At 36.8% G+C, this 25,417-nt stretch overlaps 1 protein-coding gene across 2 annotated transcripts in view; it reads left to right on the top strand.

Annotated features, from left to right (window-relative positions):
* The window catches only part of CCDC102B (coiled-coil domain containing 102B), a 187,257-nt gene that overhangs the window by 134,673 nt on the left and 27,167 nt on the right, over positions 1-25,417 (top strand). For both annotated transcript variants that reach the window (XM_031441764.2, XM_064480425.1), the window contains exon 7: positions 13,836-14,006. In XM_031441764.2, the coding sequence (XP_031297624.2) occupies positions 13,836-14,006 (171 nt within the window). The remainder of the gene's footprint in view (positions 1-13,835; positions 14,007-25,417) is intronic.

Below are 25,417 nucleotides of genomic sequence, written 5' to 3' on the forward strand. Positions count from 1 at the left end.
ATGATGCAAGTCCAGCTTCTCTCTGCAGGATCCACTCAGACTCATTCATGCCTTTTTCCAAGAAATTCTGAAAGTGCAGGCAATGACCAGTGAAGCCCCGACTCCCTGCTCTGTAGCCACAGGCTGCTTTTACTTTGTTTAGTGTGAGTGGGGCATCAGTCTGTCCCCCAAACTCCAGATGACACAGGTTAAGATAGTTCTCTGGGCCCCCCTTGATTTAGGTTCAAGCTCCAAGGCAGGTGACTTCACTCTGTTTCTTAGTAAAGAGGAGAGAAACTGACCTGGGGTTCCCACCGTCTCCCAGTCCACCTGTACTCCTCCCATTACACGCCCTCCAGATCCGGAAGGCCCATTGGGTGCAGGACCAGATTTCTCTGTCCTCTCGCATTTTTACTTTTCTTTCTGGTCATCATTTAATTTGTTTTAGAAGGAGAAGAGCTTAAGAATCCTTTGTTCTCAGTGTTGAGGTCTTAGGTAAAACGCGACAAAAAGAAAAACTCCATTTCTTGTAGATCTTGTTAGTGTGTGTTTGTGTGGTGTACATAACTGAAATAAATGGTGCTTTGTTAGCCCGCATTGTATTAGCCTTAAGATTTTTCTGTCATCAGACTTCTTCTCACATAATTTAAAATCTTAAAATATTACAATATAAGGAATAATTATACTGCATTCAGTCAGAGCCCAATCATATAGATTATGGCAGTAATATGACAGTATTGTTACTAGAGGTAATGCAGAGTGAATATTTTTAAGCATAAAACTTTAATTCATATATATATGTATAAATATATCTGTATCTTGATATTTTACTAGAATAATTTTCTTCCAAAATTTCTTCTAATTTGTAAAATCTAGTACAGATTAAGAACTGTTGATATATTTTGGTAAATTATCCTCTCTTCCAAAAGTGTCATGAACATTCATATTTTCCTTCAGCAGTATATGAGAGCATCTTTCTTACCATTTTGATATCGACAGTCTTATTAAGATATTTTTCTTTCTTGGATTATTGTATTTCCTCTTCTGACAATTTTCTTTCCTTTGTCTATCTTTATCTTAACCTCTGGATTATTTCCTATTAATTTTTGTGATGATTTACTGTGGTTTTATTTCCGTTGGCCTTTCTGACCACTTTTTCTTTCCCCCTTGACCCTCCTGCCCTTTCTCTTACACGAATGGAAGTAGGAATTGTTCGGCAATTGGGTCTGTAAAACTCAATACACAAGTCTATTTTGTTTAAATTATTTATTCCTCTAGAATTATGAGCAAAAGCACTAAATAGCCTTATCTACTGGGAGAGTCTGCTCTGTGCAGTGCCACTATCATCTTAAAAGGCTGCATGAAGGATGTGGAAAAAACCTGATTTATCAAAAGCAATTAAGCATTTTCCACAAAAAGTTTTCTCTGAACATTTGTAGCTTTGCGCAGTTACAGGGCTCTGAGTGCGGGTAGAGAGAAGGTTGGAAGCTTTAGTTATAAAGCACTACTTAGCTAAGTGTGCGTGGCTTTAAGAAGAACTGTGTGGGCGTGATGCCTTCCCCACTGAGCGTGAGTCAGTGATCTCTCTTTATTCCCCCATGGGGGCCTGTAAAATAGAAAAAGAACTTCTGATTCCATTTGCAATTTTGGTGACTAACCATTAAGGGTTTAACTTAATATCTGTCTGTTCTCTAGAGACACAGAATGCCACATGAGTACTAAATTATATTTGTAACTTATAGTTATGGTTTAGCTGTAGGGTTAATAGCCATATTTGCAATTCTTTAGAAATCTTTAAATATCAGAGTCAGGATATGTATTATAATAGATGAAATGTATTGCCTACTATTACAGAACTTTATTATGTGGAAGCTTAATTGGTGACTGATGCCTATTAATCAAAGAAAAGAAGTCTAAAGAGACATTATTTTTGCTTAGCCTATGTCAGAAGAACTAATGTATATCTGTGCACAAACTACATTTGAGATACACTCAGGATGTCCATATGTAAACACATAAAGGCGATGTAGAAAGAAGTACATTCTTACTGACTTGACCTACAATTGTTCCCTGCAGCTTTTCTGGGTTACATTTGAACACCAGTGCAGAAGTCTTACTTTTGCCAGATAGAATGTCTTAATTTTTTTTTTTCCCTCTTGCTACTTTCTCCTTGATTTGGTTCTCTGACTAAAAGGAAATAATCAGCAGTCACGTACCAACATCTAAGTTACATGTGCAGCTGCTTGGGTATGGAGTTGGGACCTCCCATTTGGACTCCACTGTGTGGAACAGAGCCCTGAAGACTACCGTTACACTCATGCATTGTTTCTTTCATGCAGACAACGAATGGTTATCAGTCACTATCCTTTTGCCAATCCAAGTAAAATACACACCGAGCGTGAGTTCAGGGAGATGATCAGAGTCACCTCTTAGGTTAGCTCAGAAGCCTTCTGACTGGACTCTGTATTTCCATTTCTGCTTCTTCTGATGTCTTTTCACTTGGGCCTGCAAACTGCTGTGTAAGTACCACTTCAGATATGGTCACGGGCATCACCTAACTGCTCCCCCAAGATCTCATGCCAATTTACATCCCAGTAGTGTGCATCCACACTGGTTATTCTATTTTAAATAACATTTTATAGATATTTTATATCTACCTACATATAAATATATTGACAGGTATTTAAAATATTTTATGTGTATATATAGTTTAAATATAATTTCCTATAGATATTTAGGTAGTCTCTGAAATAATTTATAAAGGATTATATAGGAGCAAAATTATCTATTCCTCTAAGGTTTGGTAAAACCTAACTAAAAATGTTTCCTGAGACTTGCTTAACATTTTAGCTGTCATTAAATAGTTCATTCTAGTTTTTCAATTTTTCTCAGTTCAATTTTTGATAAAGTATATTTTCCTAAAAATTGTCCATTTGTTTTATGTCTTCGTATTAATTAGCATAATGTACTTCATAATGCTCTCAAATCATTTATCAATATTTACATCCATTCCTGACATCATTCTTTCGTCTCATTTATTCAAATTAATAGTGTTTTACCCAATATCTGTGTAATTTTCAAAATAACTTTTTTGTCTGTTTATTCACCTTATCATTGTCCTTTATTATTTTTATAGTTTCCAGTTTTAATCTATTGTTTTATTGTCTCAGGTTTCATGATTTCTAATTTAATTCATTTATTTTCAGTCTTCATTTCATTCACTAAATATATCCAATGCTCTACGTTGGCCTCTAAACCCTGAATCCTAAAGAGTGTATATAGAATTTTTATTGTAACCTTCATTGTGATTTCCTTTAAGGCATATAAATTTCCAAATAATTAAAAAAATTTTTTTAATGAATTCTACTTTAATTACTTTGTTACTGTAAAATGTCATCTACAATTTGTTGAAATTTATTGAGATGGAAGTTTGTTGGAATTTGTTGAGACTTCCTTTGTGACTATATTGACAATTTTGTAGATATTCAATGAACTGAAATACAGTTTAAAAAGAATATATTCCCTTTTTATTGGTTAAGTTTTGGAGATATATGGACATATCCCCACATCTATACATATATTTAATAATAGATCAGACTTCACAAATTGCCGTTCAGATCTCCCATGTATTTACTATTTAATTTGGTTGTTTTTTGACAGAGACTGGTAGATGCATATAGAACCTGTTTCCCCTGCTTCCTGGGCACGGAGGTGGTTTGAATCCCCCAGTCACCTTCACTTTAGGTGACCATGTGCCCGAGTTGTGGCCAAAGGAATGTGGGTGAGAGAGACCTGCTCTTCAGGCCTGGTACTGTGGGCTTGTAAAATGTTACTGTAGTGTGTGTATCAAGTAGACGGTGGGGTATGTAAGTCTGGACCTAAGTAACTGTCTCTTAACCCTTCTATCCTAGTTACAATTTCTTCACAGCCTTTACTGTGTAACTTAATTATGATCTATTAGATAATTTCCTCCTCAGCAGTACCTAAACTTCTATTTAATTTATCCATTGACTTTTTAATTTCTAAAACTTAACTTGGCTTTTCAGCAAGTTCTACTTGATTATTTTTTGAATCTGCCTCTTCTGTTCTCACCGTTTACTGTTATTTTACTATAATTAAAAGACCTTTTGTCTTTTAATGATATTATAATGGTTTTATAGCATCTTCAGATTGGTGTAGCTCTTGAGATGCTAATTTTGCTACTGTGTTTATTTACTCCTCCTCACATTAAATCAGTACTTCTTAAGATGTAAAGCTGTTTTTGAGTGAGTTTTCCTGTCGGATTGATTTTTCTGGGAACCTATGTACCCTGGGCTTTTGGGTCACTGGGCATTTGTTCTGCATACCTAACGGTTTCACTCGGCAATTAGGTAGATTTTCCAGTTTAGTGGTTACTTTAGCTCCTCCATATCAGCGCTCACCCTAATTTTTCAGGTTTTTTTTTTTTTTTAATGAAAGTCATTTGTCTATACTCTGTTGTGGGTAAAAGCAAGCTTGGTTTTTCACTTGGGCTTAATATTATATCTCCCGTACTAACATGAGCATTAAAATCCAACCAATAAATGTTAGGGTTTATATCTTGGTCCTATTCATTGCTGTCTCAGGTTGTAACGTCCTTTCTACGTGTTGGTAGCAACATGGTGTTGGTTAATTTTCCCATGTAATTGAAATTATTAGTATAATAAATCTTATTACATTTAAAATGTCTATTAGACACCCAAATGTAGATATCAAGTAGGTAGTCAGGTATATGAGTCTAGAGTTGGCATTCAGTATTTTATATATTATAATAAAATCATAATCCTCATAGAATAGAGAACACTGTTGAGAGTTAAAGGTAGATAAAGGCAGAGAGGGGAGCAATGTGTTTGGCTATCTGGAAGCCATCAGTGACCCTGACATGAGCGGCTTCTCTGGAATCATGTGATGAAGTAATAATGGAAAGCATTAAATAGTTGGTGATGGAGAAGTAGGGAAAACCACCACAGAAATTTCTTTTAGAAAGTTTTGCTTTGAAGGGGAGTAGCGATATAGGTTATGTCTTGAATTGGCCAAAACATCACGTCTCACTGTAGTATTTACTACTGAAAAAAAATCCCTGTATACATGGACCCACGCTATCCAAACCCATGTGAATCAAGAATCAACTGTATTTCATTCTTCTGATCAATGTTTTCCTTTACCTTCCATGCCCCTATCACACCATTAAAACAAAAAATTAGAATTTGTCTCTTGATACCAGGATTTTAAGACCTTTACCCAGTCTGCCCATAACTATATTACTTGTTCTCTTCCATTTCCTCCATACTTAATGCTGTTTTTTTTCACTCTATTGAAAGCTCTCCTACATGCCTGTAATACCTCCCTCCCTCCAGTATGTCTACTTCATGTCATCTTGTATTCATTTCTGTCTTCCAGCCTTTCGCCTTCTAATGGAAGCCTATCCATAAAAAATATGTGTTAAGAATATACCCCACCCAAGCATCTATCTCAACATATTTTCCATGAAGACAGTATTTTAGATCAAATTCACTCTAGAACCTGCCAAAATAATTCATATGTAACAATAAAAGAATACTATTATGATTTCATAATTTAGTAGGAATTCAATGATGTATGGTGATTTAAATGATACACAAAGGACATAATTCAATCAATATAATTGTTCATTTCATTTGTTATCTGAAAAATCATAATTCAGTTTTTCTACCCAAAAACATATTTCAAAAATGTTATTTATATTTTGGACACTGGAAAAGAATAACTATTTAAAGTAATTGTAACAGTCATGGACTTCAAAATTTCTTTTTAGGTAATTCCAAAATTAGGACAACTGAGAACATATAGGCAAAATTTAAGAGTAAGTTTAGTTTAAAAAGCAAAAAATAATCAGTACTTTAGACAATAACATTAAATTATATACTGGAAAATTGTAAAAGTGATCAGCCTCAGAATAATTGTTTGATAAATATGGTGCTTGAAAATAGGCCAATATGTTTGTCATTCTACTATCATTTACTGAGTTCCAGTCCTTAATTCACTTCTTTCAAACAACTGGTTCCATGTTGACTTGCTTCACACTCTCTGAAGAAACCTCTTCCCTTTCCCATGCAGTGTGCAGTCTAGCCTGCATACAGTCTAGAATCATAGACACATGTTTGCTTCAGCAATCAATGACATGTTATAAATATATCCATTTATTCATACATTCAATGATCATTTATTGAGCACCTTCAATGTTCCAGGCACTATTTTACACATTTCACATGATCAATGAACTATACAGTTAAAAGAAAAAGACAAAAAAAAAAAAAAAAGCCTTTATGGTATATCAGAAAGACAAAGAAAAATCTTTTTTTTGGAGAAAAAGTCAATTTAAAAGTGATTACCACTCAAACTAAAGACCAGTAACCTTTGGTGTAGTAAACTAAAATTGTCAATGAATTAATCAAAACAATTTTTTTTAGCATGTTAAATATAATTGTACTAGCCTATTAGTAAGGATAGACTACTATAACCAACTCCCAAACTCTGCAGCTGACACAAGTTTATTTTTTGCTTATTTCTTGATCCAGTGCAGCCAGGAGGCTCTCCTTAGTGTTTCTTCTCCATGTGGTGACTCAGAGATTTATACTTTTCAGCTTGTAGCTTCCTCTTGTAGTCCTTCCTTACAGGCACTGGGATAAGGAAATGGGACAACACGGAAGTTCCCATAGAATGTCTGCTTGCTAGGTCTAGAAAAGATATAATCCAGGTCTTCCTACCTTCCATTGGCCAGACTTCAGTCTCCGTGTCCTGTTGAAAGGCAAGGCTAACAGAACTACTCCTGTTTTACTAATCTGATGTCAATACTAATTCATGTCCAATTCTGTACTTTTTCAAGGTGTTCTTTGTTAGGCTAGCTCATAGTTTTTCTGCAATATTCTGCTTGTTTTCCAAAAGACATTCTTCGTCAGTTCATTTCTTGTATTTATATTTTAGTAAAGTGTTTCTATCCTTAATAATTCATTCCTGCAATTTTCCTCAGATAGCGTTGGTATGCTTCACCCAACAGCTTGATTTGAATGCTTGTTATATAGAGGAGGTATCTGTATATATCTTTTTGTAGATAAATTGAGATCTTTTCTGCTAATAACAGCTTTGACTATTTCTCTAAATTTCATACTGTATTTTCATTATGATTCCAAAATTTTACAATAATAGCTCTAGTTTTCTATTGACCTGACAACCAGTTAGGTTAATTTTTACATTTCCACATGACTGTAAATTGTTTTGACTCTGCACATATAGGTACATGAAATATTTATTGAGTACTTAGTAGGAAAAAAGAATCTTAAGTAAATGCACAAACAGGTAAAAAATTTCAACATTCAATAAGGGCTATGAAGGAAATGAACAGGTATATGAAAAGATAATTAAAAATAATACTATGAATCATTATTCACATGTGGGTAATCAAGAAAGCATGTCAGAGGAAATCATATTTAAACTAGGACCCGAATGATAATTAGGAATCAGATGAGTGTAGAGTTGTGAAAAGCCCTTTGTAGGCAAAAGGAAAAGCACGTCTGAATACTGAGACAGGAAAGGATTTGATGAATTTAAAGAACTGTAGAAAGATGAATTCCTGAAAAATATCCTGTCTGAGTTCTTTCATCAAGATTATGTGAATGTAAGATCCTTCCTCTGCCTAAAACTGAGATGGATTTTGCCTTGCCTCGCACATATTAGTTTAGCTGGGCTTACAATTATAGGTTACTCAGCAACTGAAGACATCACTGTATTTAATAAGGTTTCTTGTTTCTTCTTGTTTCTGTTAGCTCACTTCTTTATATGTTTTCATTTCCCACAATCTATGCTTTAATAATCTTTCTTAGCCTTTATTGTTTCTCATATGTTTACAGTATGTCTGACTTTGAATATATTTTTATAGTTTTATGTATCCTCAATATTTTGTGTATTGCTTTTATCATTTTTTCCCTATAGCATAGCATTGAGAGGTTGCCTTATCAACAAAAATGCAAACCCCCACCCCTTGGAGAATACTGCTTTTATCCCTGCTCCTTCCCCTCCGACTTCCTTCTCTGCAAGATGCAGCAGATAATTTGTGATTGTAACACATCAAGCTTAAGGATAAAGACCACATACGAGCTAAGGGTAACAGAGCAGATTGATGAAAAGTGCCCAGTCCCTGGTGGCATTTGCTGAGACGATCTATTTCCTCTGGATTACTGACACCTTAACTGATTACTGCATTTGATAAAAGCTAACTAACTAAATAACTAACCTATTCTCGCCAGTTCCTGTCTATTGTTATGTTAAATTAACGTGTCAGAAATGACTTACCCATACTGTGTCGTTTAAAGGTTACAATTCTGTGGAATTGCTATTATGTGTATTTTAATGGATGAGGAAAATGAGACTTAGAAAGAAGTTCATGTTAGTGAAGCTTTTTTATATTTTCTAAAAACTTAAATATTAGTGGGAAAACTGACATTATTGACTGTAAGACATTAGTGGGTCAAGTTGAACAAACCTTCTTTGGTCAGTTGCTTAGTTGTCTAAGCACTGAATAAAAAACACAAATGGCATTTAATAAACAAAAACTCCCACACTTGATTTTCAGTCTGTGGGCTTCAGCTTACCATACTCACTTCACACCTATTTAAGCATTATCTCTTCCTATTCTGTCCTCTGAATTAAAGATGAGAATTCCTATCTCTTGACATAAATATGTATGTAAACAGCCATACCTCAAACAGCATGGCAAGGTTGAACTCACTACCTTTTCTCAAAATACCTCTTTGAAGACTGTTTTTGCCTGAGCTATTTTAAGCAACTTCCTCCTAATCTTATAGGAAAGAAATTCAATTTTGACACCTTTACCCCAAACTAACCAACATATTTGTGAAACTTTCCTTGAAAAACATCTCTAATATTTTTCCATTGCTGTTTACCTACATCTTCCTACTCCAGTTGACTGTTTTATAATTTCTCACCTTGACCACTGCAATATGTATTTTTTCTTCCACTTTTATTGAGATATAATGGATATACAACATTGTATAATGTTAAGGCATGCAGCATAATGATGTGAATCACAGACCTCATAAAATGATTACCACAATAAATTTAGACATCCATGATCTCATACAGATACAAAATTAAAGAAATAGAAAAATTGTTTTATCTGATATTACAACCCCAGCTTGTTTTAGGTTCCATGAGCATGAAATACCTTTTTAATCCCCTCACGTTCAGTCTGTGTGTGTCTCTAGATTTGAAGCGAGTCTCTTATAGGCAGGATACGTCGTGGGGCTTGTTTCTGTATCCATTCAGCCACTCTGTCTTTTGATTGGGGCCATTTAGCCAGTTATTGATAGGTATATATTTATTGTCATTTTGTTCACCTCAACCGCTCATCAGATTTATCTTTGAAACCCTGGTGTGACTATTTTATTCTTTCTCAAAAATCTGACACTCTCCTGCTTATGGGATAACTCTCAAGTGCCTTAGCATGACAATTAATTCTTATAATTTGTGTTCAAAAATTGCTTTCCACAAACTCAAGTATATTCATTAATCACTTAGGAATTATATATATATATATACACACACACATACACGCACACATATACACACAATATAAATGCCACAAGGTAGTCACAATGTTGTGGCTTTGTGCCCTTTTTATGTTACTTTCTCAGTAAAGTTTCCATCATCTATTTTCCATCCACGGCATTTCTGCTATTTAATTTTGTGGGCTAGACCTCCCCAAGTGATAGCCGTGGGACACTGGAAGTTGCCATTTGTGCTACTGGGAAGCAGATTCTGAGGCAGGTATCAACATGCAGGGTGTTCATTACAGACTGCAACACCTGTGGGAGAGGGACCAGCAGCACAGGGCAGAGGGAGAGGTAGGACTGCTGAGCAGCGATGACAGCTGTGCCTCTGGGTACCTGTGAGGCTGGGGTGGCTCTCTGGGGCCGTCCTGCAGTGCAGTAAGAAGAGCAGTCCTCGTACTTCTAAAATGACCCGGCTGCCTCACAGAGGGGCTGTGGACTCAGGAAGGAGGCTGTTTACAGCCTGGGGGAGAGGGTTGTGACCAGACATTTCTAGCAGCTGGTGGAATACATCCTCCCTCCTGAAGGAGGATCTGGAGGGCACAGGGCTGCATCCCCTCAACCAGATTGTCCCTTGCTTATCATCCACCCTCATGAATTACTCCCTATCGTGTTAACTCATTTGATTATTTTTTAGTACTTGCCACAGTAGGAAAACTTGCTTGTTTGATAGTCTTCAACCTGTTACCTCTACTGGAGTCTAACCTCTGTACGTTTAAAGATTGTGTCTTGTTTACTTTTATGTATAGCATGTACAGCCCTGTCACTGGCACATGGCAGACTTTCAGCAAATGCTTATTGAATGGATGACTAATAACATGTCATCTCTATAGCTGGCACTAAAATTACTCTAAAGATATTGAATAAACCCTTTAAAGTTGCTACTTAAGGTCACCAGAATACTCATTTTAAAGCTCTTATACATTCCTTTGCTTTCTGCATTTCTTGAGGTCAGAACTGATGATATAAATATATATTGACATTTATCCTAATAAATAAACAGGTAGTACAGGATATTTTAATAATGTGCTTAATCTGGATGAGACTGAGTTCTTTAATGTATTCAAGTAGACAGATCTGATTGTAATAACCATCCAATGTGTCTGAGTCAACTTTGGAGAAGAGAAAATCTGCCCCTCACAGCTGGAGTCTAACGAGGCCATCAACAGACCATGAGCAAGTTATTTCCAATATTCTAAGTGCTTCTCTCCATTAAATAGAGTTGAATCATATATTGTGAATTTTAGGTTCTCTCCCATATCAATACACTATTGTTATGCAGGTTTGAAATTACAGATGCGGAAATTTCTAATTTTATACGGATTTTTAAAAATTGAACAAACAGAAATAACACATATAATAATACTTTTAAATTTCCTCTATGTCATTTTGTTTTTCCTTCAAAGAGATACATATAAACTTACTTGATTCATTTTTACCAGCCTTTCGTTCCGTCATTTCAAATTGTAAGAAAGTGTATTTTAGTTCTGTCAGCTTGGCACAAGCAAAATCAGTTATGCTTCAATACTTGATGTATCAGCTACAATATTAATTCTAGGTGGAAAGCAATATCCTTACTTATAAAAGCGTAAACTAATGCATGAGTTCATGAGCCACATACAAAATTTAAAACCTGCTCTCATTACATCACTAAAAAACAGAGTTGATCTATTTGAGGAACTAACATTAGCCTACCAAAAATATCTGTTCGTTTATTTTCTATACCAAGACCCAATGTTATTATTCGTATCGACTTATAAAAAGGTTGTGAAGTCTCTTTACTGTTCAGTTGAATAGCTTTAGATTTATAGAGGATTACACACTAACAAATAATCTTTAGTACTATTTATTTATACATATGTTTAATTTATATTCAGATTTTTCTCTGCCAAAGTAAAATACAAATATATCACATAGTTTCATGTATTTCACCATTAAAAATATACTAGAATAAACTTGCTCTAAAAGTCCATATGGATCTTTATTGTCTACTTAATTCTCTTCTCAAATGCAGATTTTAACTCTTTAAATGAACATCCATTTGGATGCCTTCCAACAGGAGGTCTGTAACTAAGCTACAGGGGAAATTGAATTTCAGATGAAAACATTAAAGATATGCATGGGATTACGTTTTGTGATCCTAAGTGCCTTTATTCTCTACTGTAACATGTATTCAAAGAAAAGTATGCGTGTGTTGGGGAGGCTTGATCTCATCACAAGAATAACAACAACAAAAATGAGTGTATGGTAGCAAAGGCCATAGCTTTGAGAGTTAAAGAAGAGATCCATCTCTCTCCAGGAAGTAAAATAGGGGTGTTGATGAATTAATGGATTAATATGTCAAACAACTTGTGAAGTCTTAGAAGTCGAGGCCTGATAACAAGATTGAAGCCATGGGATATTGTTTTGATAAAATGAAAAGAGCAGGAGTACCTTACAGCTAGGTTGGCCATAATCAATTTGCATAACGTCTGAGACTGAATGGGGAAAAGACAAGAGAGAGAGAAAGTATGTGAAGCATTTAGTGAGGGTAGATACTTGGCTAATATTAAGCCCTTTCACCCTAACCTGTTTTTTAAAAAATCTTTATTAATGAAATAACTTTTTTCTCCTAAAGTGAAATGCAGTTTTCATCTTTTTAGAATAGAAAGTAAAAGGTATCCTATGAATATAATTAAACTATGTTTGGCTATAGATAAAATTTGATGTATTTTCTTGTAACGAAATGTGCCCAGCCCAGGTCTGCCAAGCTCAGCTGTAAGCAGGAGTCCCCTGTTGGCCCAGACGGTTGTACCTCCAGGCGCACGTCTTCCTTGTGTATTTTTAAGTGCAAAAAAAAATTTAGACCACCTCCTCCCACCCAAGAAGACTTCTCACATGTCATTGTTCGGTTAGATTACAACTACGTTCCTAAAACAATCACTGGCAAGAGTAAAGCTCACTATGATTGGCATATGCGAGTGGTCCTCAAACTTCACCACGAATCATAAGCATCTGAAGGGCTTGTTAAACCCAAGGTTGCTGGGCCCAGCCCCTGAGCTTCTGAATCAGTAGGTCTTGGATGGAGTTCCCAGGCGATGCTGATGGTGCATGCTTGGGGACCACTCGCAGAGAATAGAATTTTACTAACACATACCTACTTCCTGGGCCTGAAAATAAGGTGACCTTCCCTGAGCAAAAGACCAAGCAGTTGAGCACGAACGTTAGGGTCTCTCCCAGTATTTCTCAATGATTTGTGGCTTTATTTTTTTACATTAAATCTGATTCTTTTCTTATTGTTGCTGTTAGTAATAGTAGTAGTATGAGAAGGGAGTAAAATCTCATCTCCAATTGTCTACCTAGTTTTCCCCCAAAATTTTAACTATGTGTTTTTAACTAGTGCCATTTTCTGTGATTTTTTTATACATAAAGTATTATGACAGTATTTTTCAGGAAATTAAAGAAATATCCTTAGACTTTCTTAAAGCATTAGAACATTATGAGGAAATAGAGGTTTTCTTTTTCCTTCATAGTTTTAATAAATATATTTTCGACAATGATAGTATTGTTAATTTTGCACAGCAAATTTTAACTAAAAATGAGAAGCGATGTTAATTATAATCTGAGGCCAATTAATGTAACCTGTTAATTCGTATCTTGTGTGGTGGTGGTTATAACAAGATAGATTGGAGATCCAGTCCCTTCATGGTGCAGTCACTCTGTTTTTTTGACAGGATGGGCTCCTTATTTGGGTCTCCTGGTCAGACTCCTGTGGTTTCAGAAGGGGGTCACTCACAGCCTAAAACCTTTCTTCTTAGAAAAATAATTAAAAGTAGATAGCCTGCTTCACTTTTAGTTCTTATGCTGATTTCACAGATAAACAATTCTTCTTGCAATTCTTTTTATTTTACTTTATTCTCCATTTATGGATCTGAGGTTTCCTTTTTTGGAAAGCATACATAAAAACTCAATTTGCATAACATGAAAAATGGGTCATTCCCTCAAGCACATAAAGAGTCACGTTGTGTTTCAGCCATTTTAGCCACACGCAAATGCATCTTCCACTCAGAGTGACGTGCTTCCACTTTTATGTTATATAATTATTTAACTGCAGAAGTGTAGAGTTCCAGAAGAAGAGATGTCTCCTCTGAATTCTTCCTAAGACGCTTTTCTAGTTTGTCAGAAGAAGTTGCCATTCTTCTGACTTTATCAGAGTAAATTATAAATAACGAAATCCCTGTTTTCTTTTGAAAGGAACTGTTGGACCTTCAACACGCCTACCATGAGCTAAGCAGACAGCACCAGGCAAAAACAGCAGACCTGGCCCATGCACACCACCTCATGGGGCAAAGTGAGGCCGAAGTCAGGAAACTGAGACTTCGCGTGGAAGAACTGAAACAGGGGCTCCACCAAACAGAAGACAAGGTACCGTATCAACAGAGCATGTGTTGGATAGATTCAGAGTCACCTTTAGGAGTACAGATAGAGAGTTTTCTTGTTTTATTATCATATGGCGTTTGTTGAGATTAAAATCTTCACATTTTAAAAACTAAAATCAATAAAAACCTAAGTGTAAGGGAAGAGGAAAACATTACATAGACAACGCACTCATCTTTGCGGGGCTGAGAGTGCATTTTTAAAGTTGTTCTCTAAAGCTCCAAATACGTTTCTGCTTGGTCCTGTGAATGTGTGTGTGGGAGGGGGCGTGGTATAATTAAAATTTGGTGTTTTAAGCTTTACTCCTGTATAGTGGAGAAACATGATACATGTTGTGACACATATTCTCCCCAGGGCTCTCTGGTGTTAGGAGTGCAGGCATCTTGTTTGTGGGGTGAGGTCAACTTGCTAATGGTCTATGGCATGCTTAAGAGGTTTCTGGAAGGTCGAAGTCTGGGTGTGATGCCTTGTCGGCGCACCTGCCACAGGGAGGTATGATTCAGCTGCAGTTACCAACAACAGAGATTTTTCTTGAAAGAAACAGAGCCTCAAACGTCACCGTGATAGCGACAGTCACCCCATGCGCAGCAGTTACTTCCGATGGTGTTCCAGGCACCACATCTGCTCCTGTTGGACAACTTTTGAGGCAAAAGTAATTAGTTCCTTGGCTAGAAAGACTGTTTCCAGATAATGCCAAACAGTCAGAAATTTAAAAAAGAAAACAGAACTGTTTTTCCCAGGGGTAATTCAATAACAGGACATATTCCACATTTTAAGATTTAATTTTCGTCAAAACCTTTCCAGTCAAGCAAACCAGATTTTCTTATCTAATAACATCACGTGAAAATAGAGTCACTTGACCAGTGAGGCTCAGGCATTGTCCCCTAATAGTATTAGCGCTGACGTGTCTGTTAATGGAGACACAGGTGCACTTTTTAATGATGTTCACGTGCAGTGAGGCTGGGCTGTGGAAGTGTAAGTCAGAAAAGCAATAAGGTAGGAAGGCTCGAGAGGACGGTTCTGGGTTTTTATTTTATAACCATTATTCCTGTGAACAGTTTTGATATGTAAGTATTTGTTGGAGGCGGTGGTAAGTAAACCTCTGTGGTTGCCAACACAGGCTTGGGAAGGAAAATTGTGATATTATGCAGGGTTCCAGGACTAATGAGGTATCAGATCCCAAAGATCTGACTCAGCCATGTAATCATGCATTTAAGAATGGCCGTGGTCTATTATGCTACTGCCCCTCCCTGCAGGAGAAGCATCCTTCCCCCATCATCGTCGTCAGCGTTGGCACGTGTGCCGATGGCTTCGCCACAGCCTGCTGAGCAGACACCACGTGCGCCACTTACCATCAGGCATCTGGGGCTTTGGGAGGGCTCGGCCGCCCCTTTTCCCATGTTCCTTTTCTGCCCCGTCTCATGTCGGGACACCAGCAGGTCCAATACAGACTTTATTCTCTCAGCATGGATTCTGTAGTGAAAAGGGTATGGAGCAGAGCCTTTGCTGACTCAAATGGATCCATGTGGGTGAAAAAAAAACAACTATTTCTTGTGGTATTTGTTCGTTGCTATAGGAAAACTTAGCTAAACTGATTGGTACGGTTATTCAAACAAAACAACATTTTAAAATTATATGAAATTACATTGGCTCCAGTGCCAGAAGCAGGTGGTAAGAAGACTTACTGGAGCTTAGAATGGGGGCCGCCCATTGTAATGGAGTGTTGAGAAGTTTAGTACATTATTTCCTGTAACACCTTGGAAAGCTGATGTGCAGAATGAGCTTGTGGTTTTTAGGAGGTGTGCAGCTAGTAGTTCTTGTTTGCTATCGGTGCATCTGACAAGGGCTTAAAAGAAAGATAAACTCAGAAAAGACTTGTGTTTTCAAAGAAATACATAAGGTAACACAGAAATTTAAGCAGTTCTGTAACTTCCAGGGTCTGGTTTTCATTTGCAAATGGTAATACATAAAACTGAGGATGCTTTGAACATAAACATCAATTAAGGTGGAGCTTTTAGGCAAGGATCAAATCAGTGGTGTGGCCACCAAGTCTGTTGTTAAAAACTCTTAATTAGGGTCATTTTCTATAAATCCTTGAGGCTGAACAAAATGGCACAGGGAGAAGAGAATGAGATTTTGTCACAAATTCAAGATAGCTGCAAGTAGCTCAGACGATGGACTATCTTACGGAATATAATAAAAATCGGACCACCTAGAGAACAAAGCCAAGGACCATAGAAAACTGCAGATTAGGCCACTATTCTCAGGCAGCAGAACTCGGGCCAAATAAAGGAGCATTGTCCAGGAACAGAATAGGAGCCCCTTGCAACACCTGCCAAGTTAGAGTTCATAAATATTTTCTATTTCTCTCTTCTATATGGAAGTTTTTTATCGCACTTTTCTTATTCTAGTTTCACTGTAGCACACTGAGTGTGTATTGGGGGGTTTGTAGATTACTTGCCTTTTGAGTACATAGATTTCCATTGAGCAAGAGAAGACATACTGAGCTCTGATGTCGGTATTATCATGAGATCTTTGAGACCTAGGCTGTGACTGGAAATTTGCTTGGGTAATTTGTTATGGGGAAAGGGTGAAAAATTTTGAATGAAGGGAGAAAAACAAGCAGTTTGTGACCAGGAGGATGGGCTGTGTTATATTGCGTGTGAGAGTATGAATGAGTGAGGGAGTGTGTGTGTCACTGAAGTCAGGTTCAGCTGCTCACCGCTCATAAAAGCCGGCCATCAAGAGGCAAGTGTCTGTAGAAAGGAACGGTGCTTCAGTCAGAAAAGCTGGCAATCTGTGGATTTTTAAAGCTTAAAAATAGGTGCATTGAAGTATATGTACAACACACAAAATATTTTAATGTTCTGTACCTCTATATCCAATCAGTTGATCATAAGACAAGATTGGGCCAAAGCATTATCAACTCATATGGGTATTATAATCTGGATTGTAGCTGTCAGTTTTCAGTTTTTCTCAGATTCAAGGTCATTACTCTTTTTTGGTGGCTAGGAATGCAAATATCCCTCATGGAAATAAGGTTTTGCATTAGATAGCAGTCAACATGATAATCTCACCTATCATTGAGAAGCAAAGAAAATGCTATCAGTTTCATGGCTGAGCTTTTTAATAGTAGCAAATTCTTCAAATTGCAATTAGTTGAAATTACGGTTTAATTGGAAATGTCAAATACAAAATTTCTAACTCCCATAAGCCAACAGATTTTAAATAAATGAAAATGAGATATTAATCCTCTATACTGTAGAGAGAAATAGATATTTGGGGGCTCCTAAGAGAAAACTCAGGTCTGATTAGAGAAATGAGCAAGTTAAAAAAAATTTTTTGTTAAGTTGCTTTTCTTTAAGCAAATTTACCATAAAAAATCTAATTTGATGTATATTTTTTAGAAGTTAAACATTCTTTTCTCATCATTTCATTGACGTCTTTTCTGTGAGTATGTATTAGAGTATATGATGGCAAAATTTTATTGAGACTGTTACCGTAGTGCAGAACCAATTACATGTATATCCACATTAAAATGCCAAAATAACTGACCCACTTTAATAGATACAGTAGGAACAGTCTAATGAATAATGTAATAATGCAGTAAGCAAAGTGGGTAGAGACGGATGTGGACTGAAACTCACAAGCTGATGCCTCCAGTACCTAAGAAGCGAGGAGCATAATCTACTAAGACACAGGGTGCTCCACACTATACAGCTAGTCTCAGGAAGACTAAAGACAGAATGAGACATGGTTTGCCAAAGAATATTTTAAATTTTATAAAGCAATTATCATATCGCATAAAGAAGAAAAAATAAATTGAAAAAATTAACTATCACTCACCATTGTATCATGTGGCTTAGTACATTGACTTTAAATTCCTAGGCAATTTTGTGCAGAATAGCAGTCAGTATTTGCAAATAATACATTCTGCTTTATCAGTTTCCATAGTCAGTTTTCAGGCTGATATGTACTTTTCATAGTTGGTATTTCAAGATGTGGTGTATCTCCTTGGATATAAATTTCTTTATCTGCTTGGATATAAATTTATTTTTCTTCCCCAACTTAACTCTACTTTGACTTTGTTGTACAGTTGGCCCTTGAGCAACGTGGGTTTGAACGTGGGATGGCACAAGTTCACTGATACAAATATATTTTTCGATAGCAAATATTACCGTCGTAGACAGTCCATGGTTGTTTGAGTCTGCAGATAGGGAAGGCCGACTGTAAGTTAGTTATAGGCTGATTAACCCCCAAGTTGTTCAATGGTCTTCTGTAGAGACCTTTTTTGCCCAGTGGGGAAAAAAAAGTTTTCTAAGTGGAATTATTTGGTTAAAGGATATGAATATAATATGGTATATACAGAATTACCAATTTTCTATTCTTTGCAATGATAGGTCAAATCATGGAAATGTTGACTCATGATAAATGCAAAATCTTAACTGCATCTTAACTGATGTGAAAGTAAGTTAAAACTCAAATGATTTGTTTATAAAGCTGAGCTTAAATCACTCAGTTTGCTGGGCTGTTAATCGGATTTACTTTCAATTTCAGTCTCTTCCCTTTTGTTAAACTATTTTTGTTGTGTGGTACAACGGGATGGCCGGTTGGTGAGCCAGTGACACACGGGCTGGTAAAAGAATTTACCAGAGATTAAGTATAAGAATAGAAAGGTGTTTATCAGGGTGCACTGCCATAGACAACAGGGGCCACCAGGCGAGGGGTGCCTGCATGAGCTCCGAGGGCCGGTTGTTGGGGTGTTTCATCAGGTAGGATCGGCTTGTCGGCAAGTCTCTGGTTGCTTGTAGGTGAGGTCAGAGGTTTAGGGTCCGTGAAGGGCGGTGGGGTTTGACTCTGATAAAGGTAGGCATTACCTGCAGCTATTGGTTTGTCAGAGGAAACACACCCAGTAAAGAATGAACTTTATCTGAGAGGGATCACAGGCAGACATCTAAGAGCCCAGAAGTGGGGGCCAGACTTTGAAGGACGACAGTGGGCCCAACTGGTTTCCCTTAGTGTAACTCAATACCTACTCTTGTTTCTCTATTTCAATTTTCATAATAGCTTCTATTAATAAGAGGACTTTGAAAATATTCAGTGTTTGTGTTAAAAGATATAAATCAGAGGTCAAGTAGTTTCTAGGTCTTTGATGCCTGTAATTTGCAAACGAAGCAGCAGATGATGGGTTCGCGTATAATAATTGACAAATAAAAGTTCTAAGGTAAGGAAAGGAAGAACCACCAAACTGAGGTGACATTCATGTTTTCAGTAACTCATGGATTTCTTCACTGAACTAAGACTGATTGATCTAAGCGCTCAGTACAATTCTACATCGAATACATACATTATTCGAATAAAATACATTCCCAGCATAAGGGTCAAAGTCTAATTCGATGATTTTTCTCACTTGTCTGCACCATAGAAATGCTTTGGAAGATTTTAAAAATACTAATATCCAAGCCTCGTTTCCAGTAGTCCAATCAGGTGTTAGCGGTGGGGCCGGTGCACGAGTATTTCTAAAAAGCTTCCCAAATGCTTCTAATGTCTAGTGAAATATCAGAACCACTGGTCTCATGAGAAAAGGCTGCCACCACTGAGACTCACAATCATAATTCTGGCCCCACTGAACACATGTATTCATGATAACAGATTTTATCAGCAGGGTGTAAATAAAATGGCTTGCTACAGAAGTGAGCCTCTCACTCCGCTGTACCCTGTATCTGTAGCATGGTAATGTGCAAAGCTAATTGATACTGTCTTCTTGTTTTGAGGAAAATTCAAAAGATGAAGAGTTACTTAAACAGATGGAAAGAATAAGATACGATTGAGCCGTGTAACTTCACACTAAAAGCGCTAGTGTTTTGCTAAATGCATTGGCGGTGTGGCTTTACACTTAGCAATTATCACCTTAGCTAATTCTGTCCTCACATTTTAATGCTTCTGGTGTCAAAAAGGTGAATATTTTAAAAAGTCTGGTATCATCAGCAATAATGAATGTGAGAGACACTTTGTTTAAACCTACAGAACATGAATTATCCAAATTAACAGCTGATTTTTAAACAAGCCTTTATTTTGGAAGGACACAGAAATCCTTTCCTAGCCCTAAATACAATTTGGTGAAATCTCAATTTACACCTTGCTAATTTTAAGACTGTGAGAAGAGCGATAGACTGAAATTCACATTTATCTATGAAAAAGATGTGGTAAGTGTTTCAGGTTAAGGTTAAAAATAAGTAAGAAGCCAGGTTCACCTGGGGACACCAGACCCAGGATCTGAATTGCACTGTAAAAGCCAGCCCAGTTCATTTAATATGTATTACTTCCTAACCTCTATGTTAGAGGTTATATGTGAGAATATATTTGAGTTCTTCCCAAGAAGAGGTTTTTAGTATGGCAGGGGATATTCAAACAGGTGTATTTAGTTAAATGTAGCAAAATAAATGTCAAGATGGTGGTATTCACAGGGTGCAGCAGAAACAATTTGCCATGTTTCTTTTCCTTCCAGTGCTTAAGGGCTAGTTGTAATTATGTATTTAAAAAAAAAATTGTTGTCTGACACCCCGACTGGAGTGCACAGTTAGGACCAGCCCAGTCTGTGCCAGCATTCAGTAGAGCTGTCTCAGATGCCCCTGAACAGAAGAGGTGATAGCAGGACACCGTGAGCAGAAGTCCAGCAACCTGGTCTCCGTACTCAGCTAATCTAAATCCCCCTAACAATTCTGTCCCACTTTCCGTGGATGACTTGAAGGGCACCATTTCCTGCAATCAGTTATCATGATCTTGTTCTTCCTTTACCAACCACCTACATTGTTTATGGTGGGGTTCAGGGCAGGTTTAGAGCATGCTCCATTGTTAGTTTTTCCTCTCTCAACTCTAGGCAACATTTTTAGACCACCATCCTTTAACTTTTACGTATGTATTTTTTCTTTTGAATGATATGTAATCGTTTAATCCCTCTCCTCATCAGTTCTCTTTCCACTCATTTATGCTCTGAAAAGTGGAAGTGATATAAACCTCAGGAAAAAAACTGGCAATAGGCAACTCAGCAAAGAATATTTCTTCTTTCCTCCTTGGTGTTCTGGTGCTGAGAGTTGAGTTAATCGCACTTGTTTGCTGGCACCGTTCATCCTTCATGCAAATCCCTTCTCCTTATTTCTCTATTCCCTTTTACACTGACATCCCACTCCCATCCCCCTCTCTCCAAGTGCAGCCGTTTGAAGGAGATCTTTGGTTCAAATGTGTTTTTGCACATTATGGTCTCTGTTTTATGTGTACATGTTTAATTACATGTTTTCATTTCTGTTAACCCTGTACCTGGTCCACATCCCAGGGAGATTCTCACACAGAATAAGGGGACAGGTACAGGGTATCAGATGCAGGATTATTCCTGGGGGCTGAGAGGTGGCCGCGTCTGGGCCTTTGGTGATGGGGAGGCTGGATGGATCCCATCTAAGGATGTGCACCGTGGGTTACTGTACAGACTTCGAAACACATCAGAATGCCGAGGGATCTTAAAAATCATGCTGAGTGAAAAAAGATACAGATGCAGGACATACTTTAAGTAATATGTTTCTGATCTGTAACCATGACTCAGCAGTGTTAGAAAAGGCAAGTGAAAAATATAAACTCAATCTAGTTTCTGAATATTTGACACAATGTCTGGTAGAGTGGGCAAAATAAAGGCCTGGGGTCAGATCAGGAAGTAAGCTCTGATGTGTGCATTTACTGCTGGCAACATTTAGCCTCTCTGGTTATCTGTTTCTCATCTGTAAAATGAATAATGTGTGGAATTACATAAATTCAACCACCAAAATGTGTGGAGTTGATATAATGAAACCTTTGAGGAAAGTAAAGAAACTGTATCTTAAAATATGATAATTATGCAGACTTAATCTACCTAGGTCTCAGATTGAATGTTCAGTGCTTAATGGAATGTTCCAGTATTCAACATAATGTTATAATATTTAATCTTTATTATAAACTTGTAACTGTTGGCTATTATGACAGTAATTTATTAATATAAAAATTAATGTAATTATGTTACCTCATGTAAGTCTTACTATAACCCTGAAATTAGGTACTATAATTACAGTAATTACAGAAATTTGAGGTTTGAGTAGGTAAATGGCACGACCATAGTCACACACAGGGGAGAAAGAGCTAAGATACCAGTTGTAATCTGGAAAGATATTTGTATCAGAGGAAAACACTTCTTCCTTTTATCATTAGTTAGCCCTCATATCATTGTAGTCCTTTTTAGACACTTAATGTTTCTCTTCCAAATTAAAAAAAGATTAGATTACGACACCCTCCTTTTGTTCTGTGGGAAATTAAGCATTAGTCCTTATAAGCCAATCATAAAAATATCATTTATTTCTCCTCTCAATTTATATCTCATACTGTATTTTTATGGTCTATTTATAAAACATCTTTTGAAGACTTTTTCTTCTCTACTTATGAATTTTATTTCAAAATAGCATTGCTTCTCTTTCTAATTTGGGGTATCTGTTTCGATCATAGCTTAAGCTTGTTGGTTTTTAAATATTCCCTTAGTTCCTAATTTGTTTTCCCTTTGTTTTTGGTTTCTTGGATGCAGGTCCTGTGGTTTTTAATAAGAGTGCCATTTCCTCTGTTTTATGAAGGTTTCACCGTATCTTTGTGGAAGCAGATTTCTCTGACTCACTAGTAGATTGTCACCTGTGTAGCTGGCTGGGAGTGACAGGCACTGTCTCAATAACTGGGCTGAATTTTCAGGGCACAGAGCCATGAGGAAGAATTTCCAAATCATGTTACAATAAGTAAAGCTGACTAGTCTTTTACTGAACTCTCTTGTTCTTAATGTTTACATTCCTTTGGGTTTTCATCTTTGCATTTTTGTGACTGTTGCTGCAATTTCCTCTTCTTTTGGTTAAAATGATGAGAAACAGGGCATTTTATACCCATCTTGAACATTAGTTGGAGATTTAGCCTGGTGATTCGAGACCTGTGATAAAATTGTAATTTGGGACAAAAATGGCAATTTCATTTCTTGCGCCGAGTTTCATGATGCTGGAATTCATTCCAATATCCAAAGGCAAAGAGGCACTTAGCCCACTGCTCTTAAACAGCTTCCCTCTGAAGGCAGACATCTGTTGTGTGTTAACTGAGTGAAATAAAATAGGGGAGGGAAGGCTGCCCGTTCCCTGGGTGCTCTGTCAGTGTTCTCCACTATTCAGTCTCAGAGGAATGTGCTAGTGTGCTCGCCATGTGCTGATCGAATACAAGTGCTGTTGTCATGAAAATTAATATTTGACAGTATTTTGTCTTGCTTTGATGTTGGACAAGACCTCATTCTCTGCACAGACACTTCAGCATATCGGTCAGGTTAATGCAACTTGAAGTCAGTTTTAATAAAGAGCCACATCAAAACCCTTGGGAGATGCTAGTTACAAATCACACACCTTTCGCACTTTATCACACATCTCCATGGGACTATTCTACTCTATGGAAAGAGGTGCTCTATAGTTGCTTTAATTTGGATAAAATTAACACCAATTAAGTGTCCCTTATCAAGACGCCACAGCAGAAACACTTGCAATCTTGCTGCCCCAGGTGACCCAGTGGAATCCTGAAGTGTTGTCTCATCTACAAACTTGCCTCATCACATCATTGCTTTGATTCTGCAGTTGCTATGGCACCCGGAACAAGTCTTCGGTATTAGTCCCTCCGGGCACAAATTAAGAATCATCAGCGCTGTAGGATGTTAAGTACTTAGTTCCCACTGACCACAGTGCTGGTTTAATTTATTGAAAAGGAAAATAGCTCTGATAGAAATCAACTGTTTAACAGCATGCTTTGTATATAAATATCAGTAGTGTCACTTCAGATTATCTAGAGCATCTTAAAGCAATACCAGTAATTTTTAGACTTATGAAGGCACCAATGTCCATCCAATTCTTAAAGTATTTCACAAGTTCATTAGATAGAGGTAAAGCAATGAAATACTCTAGATTCAAGTGATACAGTTACTTAAGATATTCTTAAGAGCTTTGGAATCACTGGATATGTTCAATTGACTTAATTCTTTTGAAGACACCCTAGAATTAATTTTGATCTGGCTTAATATATAAACGTTATAGCAACTGAAATATATGTCATATTTACTTTTATTGTCTGTTTATTTTTACATCATGGAGATCTCACTGTACTATAAAACTGTTTTAAGGTGTTCAAGTCATTGGTTTTTAGTAAAATCATAGAGTTGTCCAACAATTAAAACCTAATTTGAAAATATTTTCAATATCTCAAAAAGAAACCATATACCATCAGCAGTCATTCTGCATTCTTCTTTTACTCCTAGCCCTCGGCAGCCACTAATCCACCTTCTGTCTCTGGAGTTACCTGTTTTGGGACATCTCATATAAATGGACTCATAGAATATATGGCCTTTTGTGACTGGCTTCTTTTATTTAGTATGTTTTCAAGGTTCATCCCCATTTTAGCAGGGATTAATACTTCATTCTTTGTATTCCATGGTATTGTTGGACCATATTTTTCTTCATTTTTCAGTTGACAGGTGTTTGGGTTGTTTGCATTCATTGGCTACTATGAGTAACACTACCGTGAACGTTCATGTACAAGCTTTTGTGTAGGTGTTTTTATTTCCCTTGAAATTGCTGGATCATATGGTAACCTTACGTTCACATTTTTAACGACTACTCAACTCTTCAAAAGTAGTTGCACCATTTTATACTCTCACAAGCAATGTTTGAGGGTTCCAGTTTCTCCACATTCTCACCCACACTTGTCAGAGTCCATCTTTTCTATTACCACTTGTCCTCCACGAGGATGGCTGTATATCTCTTGTGGTTTTGATTTGAATTTCCCTAATGACTAATAATGCTGATCGTGTTTTCATGTACTAAAATTGGCCATTTGTATATTTTCTTGGGAAAAAGACATATATTCAGGTCCTTTGCCCATTTTTGAAAAAACTGCTGAGTTGTGTTTTTTGGGTATTCTTGGTGTAAGTCCCTTCTTGGATAAATGATTTGCAAATATTTTCTCTCATTAAGTATATTATCTTCTCAATTTCTTGATAGTTTCATTTGAAGGATAAAACTTAAATTGAAATCCAATTATTTTACTTTTTCTTTCGTTGCTCGTGCTCTTGGTGTTTTGTATTAAAAAACACTGAATAATTCAATGTTATGAAAATGTACTTTCACATTTTCTTAGAGTTCCCTAGTTTTAGATCTTTTATTTAGGTCTGTGATCCATTCTGAGTTAATTTTTATAAATGAAGTGAGGCTAGAGTTCAATCTTTTGCTTGTGGATATGTAGTTGTCCTGGAAGTATTTGTTGAAAAGAGGATTTTTTGCCCATTGAAGTGTCTTGGCATCCACGTTCGAATCCAG

The sequence above is a fragment of the Camelus dromedarius genome, chromosome 28 (assembly GCF_036321535.1).
Source record: "Camelus dromedarius isolate mCamDro1 chromosome 28, mCamDro1.pat, whole genome shotgun sequence".
Lineage (NCBI taxonomy): Eukaryota > Metazoa > Chordata > Mammalia > Artiodactyla > Camelidae > Camelus > Camelus dromedarius.